Here is a 10,928-nt window from a genome sequence, read left to right as displayed (position 1 = left end):
ACCGCAGTATCTAATTTTTGTTGTCCCATTTTAGTCGAGACGAAAGCATTGTATCATGCAGCCAACATAAATGCGACCTATTAAATTAATTTAAGAATTGAATCAATTAATTATAGTGTTAACTTATAAATGATAGTATTATTTAATTTAACTAAACTGAATGCAACTTTTCCATTGAATATACAATAACCGATTAAACCGATTTTGTATTTTATAATATCTCTAAGAAACATTTCTAGTTCACTGTTATCTCGTTCAGCACGATTATGTAAAGTTAACGTTTACAAAAGTAAAACAAAATCAAAGAGTGAATGAATGAATAATTGAATGTGTGAAATGTGCGTACAAATTCCTATTAAATGACCTCCTCATTCTATTACCTACTATGTAGTTTCCGTTCAGGACTTCACCTTAGTATAAAGCAGGTGGAAGATGTTAGGTCGGTCGTAAAAACTTTACATATTTGCCTTACAGGTACTTTAATCCAGTTGAAAATGATGCAATTAATTATATATTATCTTCGCTTGCGCAAGCGAAGTTTATCGCAAAGTAAATTTTACTTGTAGATCTGAAGTCTTCCCGATTTTTTGGCTCCACACGAATGCAATAGAGAACATGCAAATATAATATTTATGAAAATTTTGCTATTAAAATGTTCAATGTTTATATTTGATATAATTTTGTTTTTAAGTAAAAACGTGAAATGGAACCTGAACGTATTTCAAAACACTAATATAGCGTTCAGTGACGTCACTCCTGTTATGACTACTTATTTGAGGTTATGGTTGCAAAAAAATTTAATATTGAAAAGAAAATTAATTGCGTATTTCGAAGTATGGAATAAAAATGGAAGTTGGGTTTTTCAATGCAGACTCCAGATTGCCCTTATCAGCTTGAAACCACTTTTTTACTCACCAACCAATCATTTATTTGAAAACTTTGTTTAAGTAGATGAACACATTGGCACAAAACATATGTCAATACGGCTTTTATCCGAGTATCGAATAGTCCGTTTTAAATTTTTATAAAAAAGTATCTCGAAAAGTCGAGAAAAAATGCATAAGTATGAAAGCCAGTTAGATCAATGGGCCAGTGAAAGACAAGAGTGACGTCATACGAAATAAAGATCCGTTTTGGCGCGAAAATTTTAATTGATATTTTGAAACTGTATTTTTTGCAGTAAATTAGCGTTTTATATTTATAATATGATTGTGGTCTATCCTATATGAAGTCCTTTAAAATAAACACAAAAATAAAAATAGTGCATGTTGCCTATTATTACCCATCGAAACTTCGAATAACCCACCAAACGAAATGGCAACGTACAATACATAATGTATAAAAAAAAATGTTATGTATAATATAACTTTTTCTATAAAATATACTATAAAAATATTGTCATATAGCATTTTTTTATCTCATCACCTCTGAAACCTCTTAAAATAAAAGACAAATTAATTACATACAATAAACTTTTAATGTTAAAATATCAAGTGTATCAATAACATACAATTATTTCCAAGTTACTGTTTTCTATTTCAGGAAGCCCACTCAGGCCAGGTTCTAGTATAGTTAAGTGTATTGGTGCGTAAAATGAGATAATGTTGCAAATATAATTTTCATTATTTTGCTTAGTTGTCATGCTGGTGTTACTCATTGAATGCGTTTGGCAAAAACATCATTCAAATTAAAAGTGTATAACCCTATATAGTTTTCCACACTTAAAATCATTTATGTATGTTGTACTTGCTCAACAACAATTATACCTAAAGAGCTTCATGAAAAAGATTACATAATTTTAATGTATTTAAGATCTTACAAACAATACTTCAACATAATTTTTATTTAAATTATGATATTTTTTAGAAAATATAAGCGCAGTACATTATTCCTAACTTTTAGTTATTAATAAATGATAAAATAATATTTTACCAGTGATTAAATAAAAGAAAAACTAAGGTAATAGAAATTAAAATACAGAAAGAGGCCAAACTTTAGTTTGATACATAAATAAGTATGGACCGATTGTTGTTAATAGTCACATTAACTAGAGGCTTTTGCTGCTTGACGTTTTTTAACATCCCAGTTATATACTCGAGCCATGTTTACTTCTGTTGTTGTCCATTGATCTCTGTACAAAAAAAGTTATATGTTTAACTAAAATTTACTCAATTTAAGTAAAAGATCATCATTTTTAAGGGTTAGGAATGAAGTGATAATTTATGATATTAATTTTGGGGCTTTGAATGACAATTTGAGACAGGGAAGTTTTTGTTGGTACTATGGAAGTATTATTAAAGTAGATGTCACTCTCTTGTAAGTTTTATTATAAAAGATATAATTATTAATCAAGAAATGGTTGGACTTGAGAATGTTTTTTTCTATGAGAAGAATACATGTAATGTGAAAAGAATAAGGAAACTAATTTTAATAATGAATTAAGCAAATTTTTTATCTACTTATTTTTTGCTCTCAAGGTTTTTCCAAGTTTTTCCAGTCTCTCCTCAGATAAAATTCCTGTCTGTCAATATTAAAGTTGCAGTAAATAGTAAATAGTCAGTTTTGGCACAAAAATTGGACCACATGATGCACTTAAATCTTTTATAAGATATATTTAATAATTTTGTCAGAGTATATACTTAAAGTTTTTATTTCTTACCTCAAAAAATCTAAATCATGTTCAACACAAGACAGATTTTTTTTTGCTGTAGCCATGTTTGTTGTCAATAATTTTTCAGCATCTTCTAAAGAATATTCTAGCATAACATTAGCTCCCAACCACAGGTATACAGTCTTTGTTGGCATAATATTTGCCTGTAAGCAGATAATTTATATTAATAGTAACACATTTATTAATAAGAAATGAACTATGTGCATTGAAAATAACATAAAATAATTTATATATATGTATACAATCAAAACAGCACTGAGAAGCAGTGTGTTGAAAATATAGATTTTAATTGAATATTGCAGATCATAACAGATAGGTAGAACTCATATAACCTGCTTAATGTGCCTATTTATTTAAAATTCATCTTATGTTTGGTGGTGAAGGAAAACAACATGTATAAACCTGCATGTGTTGGAGGATATTTTGCCACATCATGTATTCTCCAACGTACACTGAAGCAGCATGGAATGAGCTTGTAAAACATTCTCCTTAGAGATATTTACAGGCTGGTAATTAGTAAATATTCATTAACATATTAAAATCACTTCAAAAATGAATTTAACAATATTTAAGTACAGTAATAACCCAACTTATGCTACCTCGACATATGCAAATTAGGAATTAGGCAATTTTTTAATTTTCCAGTTTATTTGTTTGTCAAAAAAACTGTCCATTTTTTTCTTTTTCTGATTAACTTTTTAATGGGATCAAGACAGCTTAATTTAAAATAAATATATTTACGTGTGATTTTATTTAGAAATTTTAATAATTTTGGAAAGTATAAATTTCCAATGAAGTGCAGTAAAAAGTGAAAATACTAGTATGCTATGAGGAGATATTCTGAGAGAAGAAAAAATCATTGACTCATTAGACATTTTTTTTTAGATTTTATGAAACCTTCTACATGAAAATAACTTCAAATTGTTTATACAGTTTATAATATGTCATATTATCGTCAATTAGTTACACATTTGTTTTCAAAATTCTTGTTTTATTTCTTTTCTTTTCTCTGGTCCTAATTATACCTACTTTTTATGTGTCTATATACAAAATTGTACACCAACTTATATATAATTTGAGTTATACATTATATATTATATTATAGTGCATGGTTCCACCTATCACATAAGTTCGGTGTTTTAATGTATATCCAAACTTTTAAATTCTCAATAGGCCCGGCAATATAAACACAGACATAAATTGAAGGTGAGGCATATAAAAGATAAGGATATGTCTGTGGAGACAAATCTTATGTTGTTTAGTGAATATAAGTACAAAATTACGGTGGTGTTGTATTATTTACCAAAGTCATATTCTAATAATTTGACTTTCCTACCTTTAAAAACACTTGGTCACTAAGAAGAAACTGTGTATCAAGATCCTCTTCTTGTGTCTTTAATTTCTCAATCACATCCAATGATCTTGCAAGGTCTGGTATCTGTTGCCGCAAGCGCCTTCTCTTTGTGTTTAATGTATACTCCATAAACTTATATTTTCCATGCTGCTCATCCAACTGCCTTAAAACCTTGTCAACCCCGCCCGAATTTTCCGGTAAATTCATGAATTCATCGACATTATCCTGTAATAAAAATAAATTTGTTATCAAAAGGCTTTCTACTCTTTTTTTGCATTTGCAACCTACGTATCTATATTCCGAAAATCAAACTGCTCCCCGATTCCAAAATAATTAATAAAATCATTTTACTGTAGCAGGTGTAATCTAACCTACAAATGTAGTATTTTTACTTATTACATCCTCTTTCCGTATGATAGACGAATATAATATTACAACTGATTAATTCTATATTTTATTAATTAATATAATTATAAGTATTATAATTAAAAATTAAATAAAACGTACTACAAAAACAGCTTCAGGAATACCCGAAAAAGATTTGGAATTTTCAGCTCCGTCGCCTTCCATTTTTAATCTTTTGGGCTATAAATATTCTGGAAACATTTATAAAGTTTATAAGTATATGGAAATAGGGGCAAAAATATACACTGTAACTTTTTAACAGTTATTCAAACCTTTATTTTATTACCGCATAAATATAGAAAATTTTGGACAAGTGAAGTTAATGTCTAATTACTAAATTGTCTATTGGCTGTATGAAATGTTTGCCAGGTGCCCGTTCAATTCCTCAATTTTCTTCAAAATTCTATTTTCTGCTATATTTGAATTCAAAATATGTATATTACATTATATTTTGTATATATGTGAAATATATCGTAAATAGTAATTCTACTTAATACTGTTTATATTATTTAAGTTATTAAAAAATATCATAATTATTCTTTGAGAGTAACTGGGGTAAAATTCATTCATGCATTAAAACAAAATAATCTATTCATGAGCTATATTATAAAATCAAAGAAATAAATAAATCAAATAGATTAATCAATTTATTTGTTTAAAGTGGGGGACTATAAGTAAATAAAAAGTATTTTTTTTAGAAAAAATCCTTAGTAGAGGATATATTATCCTGGATTACATTAGTTTGGAATTAGTTGTTGTGTTTACCATTATTTTAAAAGGTTAACATATAATTATTCTATGGTAAGTAGCTTATTACATAATCGTATTTATATAAAAAGATATATTTATTTACACTTTTATATTGGATCTGATTATTTGAGAATGATTTTATATTTTTATACATTTTTGGGGTTGGCACCACAGAGCATATGTCAAATTCGATTTCTTATTTCCTTCGTATGATTAATTGTGATTTGTGATAATAATCATCAACGTTATTGTAATTGTATTGCTTCGAACTCTTTTTTAATTGTGGGTATACAAAAATACATAGTATGTAAAAGTGACGAAACTCTTAATTACTTTACGTATTTTCGTTTCAGATCACAAACCAACGTCGGAGGCTACGCCCTATTTTGTACAAACTAAGTTGTTGGTTTTAGCTTTCAACATAGGCCTATCAGACACTGCCGTTATGGATATGATGGTATCGACCTTGCAACAACAGCGTGCTGTAACAGAACAGCTAAGAAGAGAAGCTTCTATAAAGCGTATACCAGTGTCAGTTGCTGTGGCTGATATAGTACGGTATATAAATGAACATGAACAAGAAGATTGTCTTTTAGTAGGCTTTTCGAGTCAAAAGGTTAATCCCTTCCGAGAGAAAAGTTCATGCACAGTCCTTTAAACCTTTCTCATGCATTGTGTAGCATTGGTTTCATGTTGTGTTGCAAATAATAAGTGTATTGTTTTGGTTTATTAATTTTCCTATATACTTATACACTATATTTACATATATAATGATGATTGGAAGAATATAAATTTTGTTTGCAGAAGTTCATAATTATTTAATATTGCTGGATATTGATTCTAACATGTGTAAATGACATCTCTACTGTAAAATGTTTATTATTAATTAAATTTAATAACTAATATATGTTGTTTTATTGTATGATTAATATATATGATGTATTACTATGTACCCAGCCCAATGATAATAGCCACTTATACTACTCTTATTTTAGATTATTCAATTATGAAATTTTCATTAAGTAAAAACTACCTGTAATTACTATATGAACATGCCTTTATGATAAAAATGAGTAAATGAAATGCTTAATTTATTATGAAGTCCCATATATGATACCCACCCATTACATGCACAATAGGACAAAAATATACACCTTAAGTATGTAGTAGAAAAAAAAAAACCCATTAATAGACAACTGTTAAAAAGCTAATAAATTAATTTAATTAAATAATTGAAATCTTGTAGAAGCATCAAATGAACAAATTACAAAATACAGTGAAATAAAAACAATTCATAATGTGGCGGTGATGGTGATTATATATATAATATAAATTGATACTAGATAAAAAAACAAACTATTATTTTAGCTAAATGCTTTATTTGTGCACAACAACACAAGAAATAATGGAACAACATAAAGCTTCAATTCCATGATTAGGCTTAAGCTTGGAATTGGTTACAGAGTTGTGGTGTGTTATTCCTGGATCTACATTAATTACAGCCTTTATGCATCTCATCTATTACTAGTTGCATCAAATTGTACTCTATAATTTGTTGTAGAAAAGTGATTACAGACAATATACAATAAATAGGACATGCTATCAATGTCACTTAAGTTACTTTATACCTTTTAGAGAAATATTATGGTACTATTTGGTGTTTAACTTTAGTATAATTTGAATATAAATTTACAATCATAATTTAATATAAAGTAATTACAAATTTAAAACTACAAATAATATACACATACATTAAATCATAAGCATTATTTTCCATTTTGCTTAAATAAGCATCTAGTTTAATGAGTAGAGATCTGTGCTTTAAAATGGACATATAAAAATTTTATAGAATTAATAAAGACACATGAGAGATTCTTTTTGAAGTGCCATATTTGTTAAAGGTGCATTGTTTTTCATTGAATATAATGGAAATTACCAAATGTCTAGTACTTTATTTAAAAGTGAATTTATATAAAAAATGGTAGAGCAAACGAAAGACTGTTATCATAGTTTGTATAACATGATAAAAATAAATGATTTATATTTGTATCATCACTTAATTGCAATTCCTATTCCTCACTACATGAGCATTGGGAGGCTGATTAGTATTTTTTTCACGGCAGTGGAATTAAAATTAGGTAAACTTATTTTAATACTTGTAAATTGTTTGAGCAAATTTGGAATTAAGTAAATTAATTACTTATTCTAGGGGTAAAACTATATAAAAAAAATAAATTTACCAACTATCAGTCTTTTAAATTGATGTTGATTATCAACCTTGTAGCAATTTGCCTCTCAAAAGTTTACAAATGAGTAAAATAAACTAAAAATTATACTAATAAATAGCAATGCTTAGTTTCTAGCATACCTATTGTCTCATACTTTATTTATATTTCTAGTTATATCAATTCTTATATGAAATGGTTACATGTTAAAATTCCTTAGTATACCCATACAAATTTTACAATTATGAGTTATATATATTTGTAAGATACTTTGCCATCCTATAAATTAAATCTGACTAAAACTAAAACCAATATAACTATTTTTAACATAATGTTTTACTTTTTTTTCAATCTCTAGGAATAATATATTATCATTAGCGGAAGCTTTAAATTTCAACATTCAAAGTCAATGTTTAACGAAAATGATTTTTATATTAAACTATGTAGTATTTAGTAAAAAACTTTTATATAACAACTACTACAAGTGCAGTTATCTAATGGTATTCTAAGTACAAATTTTAGAATATTAGTATGATTTAGTCAATTTCAGCTCATATTCATAAGATTAGATCCTTACAGATAGGCTAATAACTACTTTCAACATGTATCTGTTTAGCTTAAAGAGCTTTATGACAATGTAGATGTAGATACACTCAAAAACCTAGCCAAATATAATTAATTTGTATTTTACAGAATTAGAGAAGTGAACAATTATTGAAATAATTAATAAGTCTAAAATTTCCTTAAAAAAGGCCTCATTCAATTGGTGTATTCATATACTATTTCTATGAATGTAAGTTTAATCTTATCATTAGAAATCAATTGAAATCTATTGCAGTAAATTATTTCAAAATGTATTTGTATTATGTCACTTTCATTTCATTTGAACTATTTTATAAACTCAAGATGTTTTGTAAACTTTTGAGATGTGCCATCCCTAAAAATAAATAGTCAAGGGTTAAGTTATTGGGTCACTGTAGAGATTCCTGTATAACCACACTCTTCTTTCTACACTCTTTCTTGGCTTTGCGGTGAAACATCTTCCGTGCCATTAGAAACACTTTGATGATACAGTTTCAAGAGTTCCATAGCATCTTGTGCTTGACGTTTTTCTAATAATATTCTGTAAAATTAAAAATAAACTATTATAATGTGTTTTTAATATATTACACTTTATTGTATAGCAAACTTAAAAATCCAACAACAAATATTTACAAGTAATTTTAAAAATAACAAGAAAATATTTTTTTAGTAAGTTTATTTTTAGTTAGTTACCTTCCGGAAGCCTCCTTAATATGTTCTAGTATTATCCTGTTGTCCCTGTCAGTCACAATATCAGCTAGACTGTCGGGGTCCATATCTGACAAAAGTTCAAGGTCTTGGCCTCCAAGAAGGGAAATGTGACACAAGTTGTGCTGTAAGCGGCCGACTAAATTAGCGACCTGTGCTTTGTCTCCTAGAGTGACATCGTCGGTCTGATCAAGAGATACTTGGCATTTCGGCATATTTGGTGCCCATTTTTCATTTCCATGTAGGATCATTAACGAAGTATCTGGATCTAATGTCGAAAAATACTCCTCATCATCAACTTCAGTACCATCACACTCAAGAACGACAGTAAGGTTTTCTGCCGGTAAACCTAATTTATCGGGTACTTTAGCCACCAAATCTTCTAACGATGACGCCACAATGCCTTTTTTCTTTTCACGATTCATGTCACATATTTTATAAGGCTTATTAATGTCGTCTTCCATGGCTTATTGAAGAAAGGTACTTTATAAAACGATGTTTTATTTAGTTTACTTCCAATAGCCACACGTTAACACATAGTACAATTTAACTTTGCGCTACGGGAAAATGCAGAATTAATGAATAATGAAATTATTTTAAAACTGACGTTTAAACGATAATAATTGCCATACGGCAAAACACGCGAAGGTTACGTCAATAAATGTAAACAATGCCTTTTATCAACACAATAAAATTGTTTCACTCTGAATAGATAGAATGTATTCTATTTACTATTTTTTTATATTGAAAAGGTGAGAGTATAATAGTTATTTATAAATATATTGATCGCGTTAGAACCGGCGAGACGACTGTCGTTCGCGCTAGCGGCTTACTGAATGTGGATTCACAACTCTGTTTCAGTTTCAGAGCTTGCGTCTAATAATCTATTACACTTAAACAACGGTAAAACTAATTTAATAATGGATTTCTTTTTACTGTTACAATATAAGCAATGACTTTTAATAATATTGTTATTCAAGCACCAATATTTAATAATATTTAATTAGTATTGAGCCAGAATATTTATGAGCCCGGCGCTTACTGCATTGCAATGAACATGTATTTCATTTTCAGATATCTAACGATATATCTTAAACTTGTTCCTAATGGTTAATCAATTAAAAGAAAAAGTTTAAATGAATATGATTCTCATTTAAATAGGGAATAATGAATCGTTTTATCACTTATACGCTTCTAAATAGAAAATGGTTTTTTAATTTTGACTTATATATAATATCCAGTCGACAACACCACGTAAAATATAAAAATAATTTATTTCTCGATCGCTCGCCACTTTACTCATTCCAGTCAGATAGGCACAAAAAATAGATCTCTTCGAATAATCTTTCAGTCACTTTTTTCCAATCACGTTAAAAATATTTGTTATTTAGTAAAGGTAATATAATAACCTACATACTAAAATATAATATGTATACTACATAATTAAATAAATATATCTAAAAGCCTATGTCAGAAGACTCCCAAAATTTCAATCTAGCGTTAGGTAAAAATTCCATACTTATAAATCTAATCACTGAGAGAATGAGATTTTTGCAAGTACGTAGAAAAACATTATTTTTATGAGTTATCAATCCAATCAATCAATTAATCCATCTTTATCTTTTATGAGTTACCAATCCAAGAATTTATAATTTTTCGTGCAATGCATGCAGTATGAATATTTAAGAGAATACTTTCATAAAAAATAGCAGGGCCATAGTAAATATTAAAAGTAAAATTCGTGGTCAATAGTGACAGGTATTATATATTTGCTGTGGTCGTATTAGTCTATATAAGCTCATAGAGTCGGTTACTGTGGTCATCTTATCTATATTTGAATATGCAAAGTCAGATCAGTAGAAGCGTGTAAATTGATGTATATTTTCCTCAACCATAGTTATGTTCGATTATACGAATGGGTGAAGATATCTACGTTGTCATGACATATTTATATTTAATTAGATTCGCCACGCGACTTCGCTTAGGTTTAAAGGGATTGATCGTTAGCTGTTAGTAGTAAAAAGTAGAAGCCCATATTTTTCTTTGGAGTTCAAGCTTTCTTCATACTGAATTTCATCATATTCGTGGTTGACAGCCACGTAGCAGACAAACGACAGAGTTACTTTTGCTTTTATAATATGAGTATAGATTGGTAGGGTATAGATTTAATATTAATATGATTGCTGACATGTATTAACGTTTTACAACTTAAGTTTAATTCCAAGTGGTATGT

At 28.2% G+C, this 10,928-nt stretch overlaps 3 protein-coding genes across 4 annotated transcripts; 1 reads left to right on the top strand and 2 right to left on the bottom strand.

Moving 5' to 3' along the window:
* Window positions 1-1,454: 1,454 nt before the first annotated feature.
* Window positions 1,455-4,825, bottom strand: LOC124543515 (prefoldin subunit 3). Of its 2 annotated transcripts, none has more exons than XM_047121737.1 (5): window positions 4,703-4,825; window positions 4,533-4,621; window positions 4,008-4,250; window positions 2,660-2,814; window positions 1,455-2,131 (listed from the first exon to the last, which is right to left on the bottom strand). In XM_047121737.1, exons 2-5 carry the CDS (start codon window positions 4,593-4,595, stop codon window positions 2,044-2,046), a joined length of 549 nt encoding a protein of 182 aa, XP_046977693.1. In that variant the 5' UTR covers window positions 4,596-4,621; window positions 4,703-4,825; the 3' UTR covers window positions 1,455-2,043. The 2 variants fall into 2 exon arrangements, with proteins under 2 accessions (XP_046977693.1, XP_046977694.1); XM_047121738.1 differs by having other exon boundaries at window positions 4,717-4,771.
* A 464-nt stretch (window positions 4,826-5,289) lies between these two features.
* Window positions 5,290-6,085, top strand: LOC124543516 (guanine nucleotide-binding protein subunit gamma-1). Its single transcript, XM_047121739.1, has 2 exons — window positions 5,290-5,462; window positions 5,534-6,085. Exon 2 carries the CDS (start codon window positions 5,626-5,628, stop codon window positions 5,836-5,838), a length of 213 nt encoding a protein of 70 aa, XP_046977695.1. The 5' UTR covers window positions 5,290-5,462; window positions 5,534-5,625; the 3' UTR covers window positions 5,839-6,085.
* Window positions 6,086-6,539: 454 nt separating this feature from the next.
* Window positions 6,540-9,520, bottom strand: LOC124543514 (DNA fragmentation factor subunit alpha-like). The gene is made up of 2 exons (XM_047121736.1): window positions 8,681-9,520; window positions 6,540-8,528 (listed from the first exon to the last, which is right to left on the bottom strand). The coding sequence occupies exons 1-2, from the start codon at window positions 9,157-9,159 to the stop codon at window positions 8,414-8,416; spliced, it is 594 nt and encodes a 197-aa protein (XP_046977692.1). The 5' UTR covers window positions 9,160-9,520; the 3' UTR covers window positions 6,540-8,413.
* Window positions 9,521-10,928: the final 1,408 nt, after the last annotated feature.

This window comes from Vanessa cardui, chromosome 3, assembly GCF_905220365.1.
Source record: "Vanessa cardui chromosome 3, ilVanCard2.1, whole genome shotgun sequence".
Lineage (NCBI taxonomy): Eukaryota > Metazoa > Arthropoda > Insecta > Lepidoptera > Nymphalidae > Vanessa > Vanessa cardui.
Note: the sequence above shows the minus strand (reverse complement) of the source record. Positions and strands in the feature narration are given on the sequence as shown.